The 13876-nt window shown below is 41.7% G+C and overlaps 1 protein-coding gene across 4 annotated transcripts; it reads right to left on the reverse strand.

Annotated features, from left to right (window-relative positions):
* Positions 1-377: 377 nt before the first annotated feature.
* Positions 378-13849, reverse strand: LZIC (leucine zipper and CTNNBIP1 domain containing). 4 transcript variants are annotated; one of them, XM_040460735.1, is made up of 7 exons: positions 13130-13849; positions 6775-6883; positions 5617-5752; positions 5249-5347; positions 3069-3164; positions 2803-2884; positions 378-1460 (listed from the first exon to the last, which is right to left on the reverse strand). In XM_040460735.1, exons 1-7 carry the CDS (start codon positions 13182-13184, stop codon positions 1402-1404), a joined length of 636 nt encoding a protein of 211 aa, XP_040316669.1. In that variant the 5' UTR covers positions 13185-13849; the 3' UTR covers positions 378-1401. The 4 variants fall into 4 exon arrangements, with proteins under 4 accessions (XP_040316669.1, XP_040316656.1, XP_040316665.1 ...); XM_040460722.1 differs by having other exon boundaries at positions 13072-13844; XM_040460714.1 differs by having other exon boundaries at positions 1363-1460; positions 2703-2884; positions 13072-13847.
* Between the last annotated feature and the right edge of the window lie 27 nt (positions 13850-13876).

The following is a 13876-nucleotide window of genomic DNA, read 5'->3' on the forward strand; positions in this document are numbered from 1 at the left end:
AAGCCCCACGTTGGGTGTAGAGATCACTTGAACAAACAAAAATGCAGAATAATGAAATAATGATGATTGACCATAAAATCCTACATGGGTAGCAGGCAATTTGCTTTTTCTTGGTTTGTTACAATTTCAATGAGTTTTTGACCGCTATAAACCAATATATAAAAAGTTACCCATTAAGAGTTCCAAATAAGGCATTAATGAAGCTGAGGTCCCTAATTTGTCCAGTTGGCAGAGCACCTAGTAGAGTTTACAGTATATGAGAAGCTTCAGAAGTGTTTTAATTTGGATAAAGTGCAAAGGAAAAGAAAACTGAGACACACATGAAAAAAATATAAAGTGGCCCGAGCCTAGAAAATAAGCTAGCATATACATATGCATGGGGAAATCTATATATTTGAGCATGCAGAGAAATATAAACACTTGAGAGTATGTTTTTCCTCGTAACTTATTTTGTGTTTCTCCAAAAACAGAAGAGTAAATAATAGTTACAGTCACCACCTACTGGGTTTCAGCAAAGAGGTCACACATGGTGGGGAGGGCTGGGGCGGGGGACTCTAGCTGCCACTTTCAATTACTTCCCTGGTGAAACAAAGCAGGAGGTTAAGTTACTCCAGGAGACTCTCAACAGGGCTCCCATTGTTCCAAGCTCACAACTGAGGGATACAATGGGCCCCTTTCATATGGAGGTCCTACAGGCTGGAGGAATGGTCCCTTAGTGACAACTTTTTGTTGGGACATGGAATTTTCATAAACACGGACTTGCCCAAATATGTGTTAATTAGTTTTTAAAAACAGCACAAAATAAAGAAATAAAACTCAATGGACACTAAACTGAGAGTCAGGATGCCCAAGTCTTATAAACCAGCTCTGTCTCGGATGTGACTTTCAGCAAGTCAACTTGTTCTTTCTGAGCCTCAGTTTCCTTGATTATAAAATGAAAATGATTTCCAAGATCACTTAGAACTCTAAAATTCTATAAACACACAGGACGCCTATTGATGTTGGTACACTATTCACTCCAACAAGTGGGGATAAATTATGAGCAGAAAAGAATCATTAGTTCACATCTTTTCATTTACTATCAGCACTTAAAACAAGGAGGCTTAATAAAACCAGGCAGAGAGACTGTTTTCTGTTCCTTCTCTCAAACACACAAGACATGATGAATAAGGCCCAATGGGTTCCTCATCCCACCCATCTAGGATCACTCAGGCAAGTAGCCCTGAAGCACAACGAGGAAGGGTATAACCAGAAGCCACAAGTATGTTTTCTGTCACCGTTTCTCAGGTTATCAATGTATTTCAAGAATCTCTTGATTTCTTTGCAATGATTCAAAATCCCTATGAGACAAATGCCATTTACAGCAAGAATGTGATCAATGTCCCAAGCTTCCACACCATGTCATTTTTTTGTTTTTTCGACCTCAAAACTTGCCAATGCAAGAACTTTGTCTCCAGAGCCTAAGGAGAAATAAACATAATAAACAAAGGTTATTTCAAATGCATTTCAAGTTCCATAGCTATTGAAACAGAAAATAAAACTCGCTTCTATAATCAGAGCATTACCCCTAAACTTTCTCAGTACCAATTCCCAACTTCCTTTCCCCTGCACAAATATCTCACACACAGAGGATGATTTATTGGTTACAAATCCTTACTTCAACTTACTTACTTCACTTACTTTATTTTTAAGTAATCTCTACCTGCAATGTGGGGCTCAAACTCACGATCCCAAAATCAAAAGTTGTATGCTCTACACTGACAGCACAAAGCCTGCTTGGGGTTCTCTCTCTTCCTCTCTCTCTCTCTGCCCCTCCCCTGCTCACTCTGCCTCTGTTTCTCTCAAAATTAATAAATAAATAAACTTTAAATTAAAAACAAGAAAAAAAGAAAAGAGTTACATGCTTTACTAACTGAGCCAGCCAGGTGCCCCCTTACTCTAACTTTAAATGTCAAATAGAGGGGCACCTGGCTGGCTCAGTCAGTTGAGCATCCGATTTTGGCTCAGGTCATGATCTCATAGCTCATGAGTTCGAGTCCTGCGTCAGGCTCTGTGCCGACAGCTGGGAGCCTGAAGCCTGCTTCGGATTCTGTGTCTCCCTCTCTCTCTGCCCCTAACCCACTCGCATTGTCTCTGTCTCTCTCAAAAATAAACATTAAAAAAAAAATAAAAAAAAAAGTGAGATAGAATATATAAGATTTTAGTTTACTTTATATTTATATTTAGCTGACAAATATTTTAAAAATATTAGACTATATTAATTTATTTTTAATTAAAAAAATTTTTTTTTCTTAATGTTTTTATTTATTTTTGAGACACAGAGAGACAGAGCATGAGCAGGGAAGGGGCAGAGAGAGAGGGAGACACAGAATCGGAAGCAGGCTCCAGGCTCTGAGCCATCAGCACAGAGCCCGATACGGGGCTTGAACTCACAGACTGTGAGATCATGACCTGAGCCAAAGTCGGACACTCAACCGACTGAGCCACCCAGGCGCCCCAATTTAAAAATATTAGGAAATAAACCTAATACGAGGGATTTATAAAGAAAACACTTCTGGTTTTACCTCAATTTTTTTTTTTTCTTAAGTAGGCTTCATGCCCAGCATGGAGCCCGATGCAGGGCTTGAAATCAGGACCCCGAGACCACAACCTAAGCTGAGATCAAGAGTCAGAGTGAGCCACCCAGGCGCCCCTGGTTTTACCTCTAAACTCAAGATAAGGCCATCCTGTTACCTCACTCATGGTATCCATCAATGTGAGCAGTAATGCCTGGACAGCTTTCAGAAATACGAGGAGACTCACCGAGGTCTGTAGACACTTTCTCAAACTGGCTGAGTATAGCACCTGCATTTGCTGACAAGAAGGCCTCATCATCTGCGGTCAGCTAAACAAAACAAAACAAAACAAAACAAAGCCCGAGAGAGCGGATTCGAATGTTAACAAGAGGTTCTAGGAACCACCTTTAAGAATGTCTCAGGACCACAAACTAGATCACAGCTCACAAAGTTCTATACCAAATACTTTGTACCTTTTCTTTATACCTAATATATTAAATTAAATATAGGTACCTTCTCTCCAAGTTTCCTGAGAGCTGTTAGTATCTCCACTTTCTGTTGAGTGTACAGGCCTCTTTCCAGCTTTCCTACCATGAGATCTCTATCCATCTGAAATGGATGAATGCAAAGAATATGGTACTTAAGTTAAAAACATTGTGTCCAGGGCGCCTGGGCGGCTCAGTCTGTTAAGCATCTGACTCTGGCTCAGGTCATGATTCACAGTTCATGAGTTTGAGCCCCATGTGGGGCTCTTTACTGTCAGTGCAGGGCCCACTTCAGATCCTCTACCCCTGCTCGTGCTTGTTCTCGCTCTCTCAAAAATAAATAAACATTAAAAAACAAAACAAAACATTTTATCCATAAAATCCAGATTTTCAGATCTACTTTTTTTGAGAGTGAGTGAGCAGGGGAGGGGAGGAGAGACAGGAGGAGAGAGAATCCCAAGCAGACTCTGCACTGTGAGCGCAGAGCCCAATGCAGGGCTCGAACCCACTAACTGCGAGATCACGGCCCAAGCCAAAATCAAGAGTAGGCTGCTTAAGCAGGTGCCCCTAGATCTACTTCTTCTTAAAGAAAAAAGATCTTCTAGCTGATTATTATAAAGAACTATAGAATCAATTCAAGGCAAACATGTCAGAAATACAGTTACACGGTTCTAATAAATCTTTTAAGATTTTATTTTTTAAGTAATCTCTATATCCAACATGGGGCTCGAACTCACAACCCCAAGATCAAGAGTCACATGCTCCACCGACTGAGCCACTCAGGCGCCCCTCAGTTCTAATAAATCTGAATGCTAATCATAACCACTGCCTTGATTATAAACTTTACTGAGGAACTGGTAGGTCAACACCTTCCTTTAGAGAGAAGCTATCCTTCAAGCACTCATTCCCTTAAACTGAAGTGTGGTCTATAGGCTTGAATGAGATAACTGGTATCAGGTCTCCAGGAATGTTGGTTAAATATCACCTCTATCACCAGAAACACTGATAGCCTATAGTATGCCTGGGTACTATTCCATGTGCTTTACACACATTACATGTTACACATAGTATGTGCTTTACGCATATTATTTTATTTAGTCCTTATAACAACCTTAAGAGGTAGGAACTACTATTATCACCTTTTTATAGACGGGGAAACTGAGGCACAAATAGGTTGAATAACATAACTTATTCAACTTCAATAATAATAGTAGTAATATTTACTAAAAAGTTTATTGGGGCACCTGGGTGGCTCAGTTGGTTAAACTTCCAACTTCGGCACAGGTCATGACCTCACAGTTCATGAGTTTGAGCCCCGTGTCGGGCTCTGTGCTGATAGCTGAGCCTGGAGCCTGCTTTGATTCTGTATCTCCCTCTCTCTCTCTGCCCCCCCCCCCCCCATTCGCGCTCTGTCTCTCTCTCAAAAATAAACAAACAAACAAAACATTATTAATTGTGTTAAAAACTATTAAAAGTAACTTCCCTAAGGTCACATACCTCCACCATAGAGCAGGGATACAAATCCTGCCAGTCTGACCCAAGTCCATGCTATGCTACTGAATTATCAGTGGTTGTAAATCACTTGTTAATGCCTTAATTATATTCAAGTCTATAAACAGACTTTCTCAAATCCAGGTTTATAGAGATGTTTGAAATTCTTAGATGAGAAAGGCTACATGCACAAAAAGCAATGCTGCTAATGAATTCTAGATGGAATTTCAACTCGGCTTCAGAAATAAATGGTAAAACCTTAAAGTTGGGGTTCGAGTAGAAGCAGTTAGTAGCAATTTAAACTGCCATATGCTGTTTACACCTCTATATTCAATAATTGCTCAAAAGACTAATTTTGTCAGAAAACTGTGGGTTGTGGCTCTCAAATCAACTGATCAAATTTTTTTTTGGTAGCTGACTATTTTCTAGAGCAGTTTCAGGTTCACAGCAAATTGTGTAAACATACAAAAATTTCCCGTATCCTCCCTGCCCCCCACTCATGCACAGCCTCCCCATGATTTTTCATCATCCACCAGAGTGGCTCACTGACACCACACAATCCCCCCAAGTCCACAGTCTATACATTAGGATTCACTCTTGGTGGTGGTGTACATTCTCAACTGACCAATTTTTAAACTTCAGACGAACATAATGAGCAAATTCTGGAGCTGAGAAAAAAATACGCACAGCAATTAAATCAATGTAAAGAAATTTTACCTCCGCTAACCTTGTCCGAAGTTGACCTGGTTGTTTCTTTGCAAATAATCTGATGACCTCTGGGGTTTTAAAGGCCTGGCTGATAGCTGCCTGGATAGCCTAGGATATAAGAAGGTAAAAACTAAGCCAAATATTCCAATGAATCAGACATTACAGTAATTGACTGATGAGTTTTCAATTACTAACAGGTCGTCTTTGTTCATCAAACACCGTTATAATTTTAGTCTCCGTTTGCTATGCTGTTGTATTGATAAGCAGACACTCATCTGGAAGTTAAACCCCAAAAAAGGGTTTCTATCTTAAATATACTTATAAAAAAAAGGGGAAAAAGACAAACTGTGTCACTAGTGTAAGTAAATTATGCTCACCAGTTGCATTCCACTGAGCTCATCTACCAAAGTCATATTTCCAGACATGATTTTCTTCAGTGAATCATTAAATTCACTTAGTTGCTCCAGAGTTTCCTTTTTGGTTTCTTCATATTCATCTGTATCAAGTTCCTCTCTGAAGTACAGCAAACATAGAAAAACAGAGTTCTAAGTGAAAAAAAAGCAATCTTATATTTGGACTCTAAGACTTCAGATACATATATTTACAAAAAATATACTGAGGGACAAGGCTGAAAGGAAACAACAAAATGCTAAAAACGGATGTGTTCAGATGTTAGTCTAATACAGGCACTTTCCTGCAATGTGGTTACCTTGATAATTAACCATTTTTCTTTTACCAAAATGAGGCACACTTAACAAACCACATAATAACTTCCTTTTAAGCACTCTACGAATCAATGCATAACCTTGGGCAAGACACTTAACACAGCTGAGTCTCATTTTCTTGATCTATAAGCCACAGATAATGATAGTACTACCTTACAGGGCTGCTACGAGCATTAAATGAAATATAGAAAGTGCTTGACACACAACAGGGCTTGACAAAGCAGCCATTTCATTTATGACCATCATTGATGGTAGATAAAATTCTGTGCACCTTGAAATACAATAGCAATGCACCACCTATCGTCTGCGAACGAGGCTATTTTTATTCACTACTCGAACAAGCCATTTATTAAACATTCACTACAAATTCAACGACAGCTACCACTTATTGAGCATCGGCTCTGGGCCAAGTATTGTTTTGGCCCCTTGACTTGAAATATTTACAACAACCTTTCAAAGTAGTTAAAAAAGGCAATGAACGCTTTTGGTCCTTGGAACAGTTGAAGTTGAAAAGACACTAGAAGTTCAAGTGGTATCTTCTCAGCTTGATACCAAGCAGGCCTATTTTAAACACCAAAGAGAAGGTAGGTGTTAGTTATTATTTTCACTTCACACTCAGGGAAATGGAAACTTAAGGGGGTTACCTTTATGACTCCAAGGCTCGCCCTGAGTTTATTTCTCCAACAGACAAAGCACTGTGAAGAACACTACAGGGGAAACCAAAATCACACAGGTGCCTGCACCCAGAGCTTGTAATCTAGCTGCAGAAAAAAGCCACTGGACTGCATAGCAGCATTCAGTTACTCTCACCTGCATTCCTCCAGATCTTGTAATTGCTGCATTAGTCTATCCAACTGTTCTTCTAAATTCTGCTTTAATTTGCTTGTCTCTGTCTTTCCTCTGGAAGCCATTTTGACCTCTAGGAAGAACAATAAGCCCACATACAGTATATATTTGGTTATTTGAAATGATTCCACGTTCCAGTGCAATTCACAATGGGCTATGTTCATTCTGAGCTACAGGTGTGGGAAAGAGAGTTGTGCAAAGAGAATTGCATTTTAGGTATAGTAGTTTAAACTCCTATACTAGCAACACCCCACAAGAATGCCTGGCAGTCTTCTTAACCTGACTTGACAAATTAATTAAAAGTCTTCACTATTGGTCCATCTTACTTTAAACAGATTTGATAGTTAAAAACACAATCTTTTAAAAATGTTTATTTATTTTTGAGGGAGAGAGCAGACGCGTGAGCAGGGAGGGGCAGAGAGAGGGGGACAGAGGATCCAAAGCGGATGACAGCAGTGAGCCGGGTGTAGGGCTCAAACTCATGAGCCATGAGATCATGACCTGAGCCGAAGTTGGATGTTCAACCAACTGGGCCACCCAGGCACCCCTGAAAACACAATTTTATAAAGAAATAGATTAGGGCTGGGACACCTGGGTGGCTCAGTTGGTTGGGCATCCAACCCTTGCTCAGGTCAAGATCTCATGGTTGGTGGGGTTGAGCTCTGCATGGGGCTCTGCACTGCGGAGCCCAATTGGGATTCTATCTTTCTCTGCCCCTCTCCTGCTTGCATATTCCCTTTCTCTCTCAAAATAAATAAATTAAAACATTAAAAAAAAAAAAAAAAGAAATAAATCTTTTTGCTTTACAAAAAGATTCATTGTAACATTCTTTTTCATTCTTAGTAAGTATTCTCTAGGACTCAGAACATTCCTGGGGCGCCTGGGTGGCTTAGTCAGTTGAGTGTCTGACTTCGGCTCAGGTCATGATCTCGCAGTTTGTGGGTTCGAGCCCGGCATCGGGTTCTGTGCTGACAGCTCAGAGCCTGGAGCCTGCTTCAGATTCTGTCTCCCTCTATCTCTGCCCCTCCCCCGTTCATGCTCTGTCTCCAAAATAAATAAACATTAAAAAATTAAAAAAAAAAAAAAAAAAAAGAACACTCTTAGCATTGTCTTGTTGGTTTTATGTGCATTTACCTAATAACTTGCGGGCACTGACAATTTTTGCTGTGAATTTCTCCCTTGGAAATATGCCCCTGGATTATTTTTCTCTTACTGATTTACAGCAGTATGAAGCCTTTGCAGTTATGTTGCAAATATGATCTCATCTCTTGACTTTAAATTTTACTTATTGGTTTTTTTTGTCATAATAAATTATTATTAAGTGTTTATTTTTGAGAGAGAGGGTGTGTACGTGCACACGTGTGCGAGCAGGGGAGGGGCGGAGAGAGAGGGAGACAGAGGATTCGAAGCAGGCTCTGCGCCGACAGCAGAGAGCCTGATGAGGGGCTTGAACTCATGAACTGTGAGATCATGACCTGAGCCGAAGTCGGACACTTAAGTTGAGCCACCCAGGTGCCCCAATGATAAATTATTATTTTTAATGGCCAAATCTGTCTTCTTCTTTAAGTCTTATTAGTTTTATGTCCCATGAAGGCAGGCCCTAACCATCTCAAGATTTTAAAAAACACACGATTTTATATTCTAAGACTTACATAAATTTTTCTTTTTACATCCAGTTTTTTTTTTTTTTTCTTGAGACAGAGAGAGAGCAAGTTAGTGAGGGGTAGAGAAAGAGAATCCCGGGAGGGGCAGAGGGAGGGAGGGAGGGAGAGAGGGAAAGAGAGAGAGAGGGAGAGAGTGAGAAGTGGGCCTCATGCTCACCCGAAGTGGGACTCGAACTCACAAACTGGAGATCATGACCTGAGCCAAAGTCAGTTGCTTAACGACTGGGCCACCCAGGCACCCCTACATTCAGGTCTTTAAGCCACTTCAACTCTTTTTGTTAATGCTATGAAATACGATTCTAACTTCTATTTTCTTTCAAAGGAGGAGTGAGTTGCCCCAACACTGTTTATTAGTCAGTATTTATGCCACTTTTAATGTAGACTCAGTAGAAAGACTCACGTCTGTTTCACTGAGAACATTCTGGTCATAAGACTACCTTGTTATTTTGTCCGCTATAAAGCTGGTACAGTGATAACTGATAGGGAGTTGCCTTTATTATTGCGGAATTTTCTTTCCCCAGTAATTCTTGGCTATTCCTATGCATTTTCTCTTCTGGATGAATTTAAGAATCAGAGTGTCGGGGCGCCTGGGTGGCGCAGTCGGTTAAGCGTCCGACTTCAGCCAGGTCACGATCTTGCGGTCTGTGAGTTCGAGCCCCGCGTCAGGCTCTGGGCTGATGGCTCGGAGCCTGGAGCCTGTTTCTGATTCTGTGTCTCCCTCTCTCTCTGCCCCTCCCCCGTTCATGCTCTGTCTCTCTCTGTTCCAAAAATAAATAAACGTTGAAAAAAAAATTAAAAAAAAAAAATCAGAGTGTCAAGTTCCCTTAAAAATGCAATGAAGGGGTGCCTGGGTGGCTCAGTCGGTCGAGCATCTGACTTCGGCTCAGCAGCCCTGTATGGGGCTCTGTCCTGACAGTTTAGAGCCTGCAGCCTGCTTCCGATTCTGATTCTGTGTCTCCCTCTCTCTCTGCCCCTCCCCATTTGTGCTAGGTCTCTCAAAAAAAAAAAAAATAAATAAATAAATTAAAAATTAAAAAAAAAATGCAATTGATTGGGGTGCCTGGGTAGCTCAGTCAGTTGAGTGTCTGACTTCGGCTCAGGTCATGATCTTGCATTTGACGAGTTCGAGCCTGGCATCGGGCTCTGTGGGGAGAGCTCAGAGCCTGGAGCCTGCTTCAGATTCTGTGTCTCCCTCTCTCTCTGCCCCTCCCCTGCTCATGCTCTGTCTCAAAAATAAATAAACATTTAAAAAAAATGCAATTGAAATTTTGAGAGGGATTACATTAAAATTAGAGCCTAATATGCAGATCTGTATCCCTGAAATTTGAATCTTCCTGTCAAACAATGTATCACTCCATTTATCTTGGCTTTCTTTCACAATCTTTAAGTTTAAAAGTATTGTTTTGTTAACAAAGGCCTTGAACACTGGCTATTCTTCGACATTTTATATATGTTTTTTGTTAATACTGGGAATAGACTTCTTGTTATTACAATTTCTTTTTTTTTAATGCTTTATTTTTGAGAGAGTGTGAGTGGGGGAGGGGCAAAGAGAGAGGGAGACAGAGGATTTGAAGCTGGCTCTGCACTGAGAGCAGTGAGTCCAATTGGGGCTCGAACTCATGAATCGTGAAATCATGACCTGAGCCGAAGTCAGACACTCAACAAATGAGCCACCTAGGCACCCATTATTACAATTTCTAATTATTGCGGGGCACCTGGTTGGCTCAGTTGGTAGACCATGCAACTTTTGATCTTCGGATTATGAGTTCATGCCTGGTGTTGGGCACAGAGATTACTTAAAAAATTTTTTTCTGATTATTGCTAGTGTAGAGAAAAGCTGCTGCTTTTGGTGTGCTGATACTGTATGCGTTTATCTCAACATTTATAGTCTTTAAGGGGGGCCTGGGTGGCTCAGTTGGTGAAGAGTCTGACTCTTGGTTTTGGCTTAGGTCATGATCTCACAGTTCATGGGTTTGAGCCCTGATGGGCTCTGCACTGGCCTGTTTGGGATTCTTTCTCCTTCTCTGTCTCTCCCCAGAACTCTCTCATTCAACATAAATAAGTAAACTTAAAAACAACAACAACATAGTGTTTAAGTTTTTCCATTTATAAAAATTAAACTCACATTTCTTTCAGGAAACATGTTTTGCTTAATATCAGGTATAATGATTCATCAAAACCTAAATCCTAGGGTAATTTATTAGAGCATTTAAAATTTTCCTACACATAATCACTACCAGATGATCTGGTATGTGAACCTCAATGAAGAGAATTCCTTACGTTATATTTCAAAATAGAATGTAATCAGTGAAAATCTATTCTTACTGCCATAGCTGTTAAAATTGGCTTAAGTCATCTACAGTGATTAATGATACAGAAATATAAACGAGCTACATTATAGCCAGAAGTGTAACTTATTATAGCTGTATGTCATGTATAATAGGTTAGCCAAAAGTCTAATTTATTACAGCTATGCTTCACGTATAATTTCCCCTGGGAAATACACATTTAAATTTTATTTTAGGCTCAGTTGGCTAAGCGTTTGACTTGGGTTTCTGCTCACATCATGATCTCATGGTTTATGGGATTGAGCCTCACACTGGAATCTGTGCTGACAGTGTAGTCTGCTTGGGATTGATTCTCTCTTTCCTTTTCTCTTGGCCTCTGCCCTGTTTGCATGTGTGCACTAGCGCTCTCTCTCTGGCTCTCAAAAATAAACATTTAAGTAAGTAAGTAAGTAAGTAAGTAAATAAATAAATAAATAAGTAAATAGGGGCATCTGGGTAGCTCAGTCAGCTGAGTGTTGGTCTTCACCTCAGGTCATGATCTCACAGCTCATGGGTTTGAGTCCCGCGTCGGGCTCTGTGCTGACAGCTTGGAGCCTGAAGCCTGCTTCGGATTCTGTGTCTCCCTCTCTCTCTGCCCCTCCTCTGCTTGTGCCCTGTCTCTCTCTCTCGAAAACAAATAAATATTAAAATAAGTAAGTAAATAAACAAATAATAAATAAATAAATTTTCTTTCAGGGGCACCTGGGTGGCTCAGGTGGTTGAGCATCTGACTCTGTGATTGTGGCTCAGGTCACAATCTCAGGGTTGTGGGATTGGAGCCCTGAGTTAGTCTCCACACTGAGCCTGGAGCTTGCTTGACATTCTCTCTCTCTCTCCCTCTGCCCCTCTCCCCTGCTTGCAAGCTTTCTCTCTCAAAAAAAAAAAAAAAAAAAAAAGTTAAAAAAATTTTACATTTTATATCTGTTGAATTTGCCAGTGAAAGTAAAGCCAAACCTAAAACTGACAGTGTCTTTTCAGGCTCAGTGTCCTACAGTCTAACCATGCTGAACTACTTGCTGTTTCAATTTTAGGATATGTGCAGCCGAAGAGGGCACTACTTGCTATTTCAAAACATGCCATGCACTTTCATTCTTTTCTTTGAGCATGCTTGTTTTTTTTTTTTTTTTTTTTTTTTTTTTTTTTTTTTTGGTACCTATCAAGCCCAGGTAATCCATTCTTCAGGGTCTAGCTAAAGTTTCAGCTTCTCCATAATGTCTTTCTTGGTTCCTTCCCAATCACTAAATTGTGAATTATTTGTAACTTGGGATTTTTTTTTTTTTAAATATTTATCTGAGAGAGAGAGAGAGAGAGGGAGGGAGAGAGAGAGAGAGAATGAGCAGGCAGGGGGCGCCTGGGTGGCTCAGTGGGTTAAGCGGCTGACTTCCGCTCAGGTCATGATCTCGCGGTCCGTGAGTTCGAGCCCCGCGTCGGGCTCTGTGCTCACAGCTCAGAGCCTGGAGCCTGTTTCGGATTCTGTGTCTCCCTCTCTCTGACCCTCCCCCGTTCATGCTCTGTCTCTCTGTCTCAAAAATAAATAAACGTTAAAAAAAAAAAAAAATAAAAAAAATAAAAAAAAAAAAATAAAAAAAATAAAAAAAAAAAAAAAGAATGAGCAGGGGAGGGACAGAGAGAGACAGAGAATTCAAAGCAGGCTCTGCACTGCCAGCTCAAATTCTCACCAGGGGCTTAAACTCACCAAACGTGAGATCATGACCTGAGCGGAAGGTCAACGAACTGAACCACCCAGGCGCCCCTTTACTTCTTTATACATCAGCAGCTACAATAACGTTGGGCAGACAGAAGGTCTGGATACATAATTGGTAAATGAATAATGATTGCTTCTTCCATTGCATCTCACATCTTACTCTCTTCTTAGCACTTATTTCTGCCTTAAGTTATATGTGCTTTCATTATAGCACATTGATTATTGGCCTTTCTCTTCAGACTATGAACTCTCAGGAGAAAATGAATTTGATTCCTCTTTTAGCATCCTCAGCACTTAGTAGAGAATAGATATTCAATAACTGGATAAAGTGTATAAGGGCACCAGCTATTTTAAAGAGGTAAAACTATTTTAAGTAAATTTCAGGGAAGATGGGGCACTTCAAAAGCCGCATCCTGGCACTGCTCATTATTTGAAATTTATCCAGAAAGATGAACTCGCTGGCACCACCTAGTAGTCAATAAAGGCGGTGCACCTTTCACAAAACTGCCGAAAAGGGCGCTCAAAAACCGCAATCTGGAGCGGAAGATGCTCGTTTCACGCTCACCTGGCCTCCTAGCACTTTGAACTCCGCGCAGTGTGGCCCGGTCCCAAAGTGCATAAACCTCCAACTGTTGAAGTTCCAAGTGTCACAAACTTGACGAAAGCCAAATTGTTCATCAGGGCTACAAGAAGCTCAAAGTTCAAACCACTTGGAGGTGGAGTCGGCTGAGGAATAGGAAACCATCATCAAGTAGTTTCATTTACTTGACATAAACTTGGCCTAAAGCAGTCCAGGTAACTTCCACTTGAGCAGCCTGCGCTCGAAACACACCCTTCCCGTTTCAGGAAGACACCATGGGGAGGAGGAGAGCGGAGCAAGGGAGGGAGGGAACCCGTTTTCTCCCTCCACTGCGCCTCGGGCGGCCTTTCTGAGACGTTCCCTAGAAGAGGTCGCGGGCGTCACTGAGGAAAGCCCGGCACCCCCGCACGCCTGGGGGGAAGCCGTCAAACCCAGAAGCAGGGAAAAGATAAGGGCGGAGGGCACACATTTTCCCCGCTGGACGTGAGCAGCGTCGGGACCTCAACCATCCGGACGCGTCGGGGAGCAGCTCCGGCCACAGCCCCAAATCCCGTCCCCACGGGGGAGCTTGAAGCTCCCGCACTTGGGTCCTGCGGCGGCCAGGCTCGAACTAGGCCCCACCTGCCAGCAGGGGTCGCCGGGAACCCCCGCCCCCGAAACTCTTCCGGCTCCCCCCAGACCAGAAACCGAACAACCTCCCGGGGCCCTCGGGGTCCCCTCGGCGCCCCCTCGGCGCCTCCGCCACCGCATCGGTCCCAAAGCTGGGAGCCAGGGGCCCCGCCTACCTGAG

Source organism: Herpailurus yagouaroundi, unplaced genomic scaffold (genome assembly GCF_014898765.1).
Source record: "Herpailurus yagouaroundi ecotype Mexico unplaced genomic scaffold, PumYag 77, whole genome shotgun sequence".
NCBI lineage: Eukaryota > Metazoa > Chordata > Mammalia > Carnivora > Felidae > Herpailurus > Herpailurus yagouaroundi.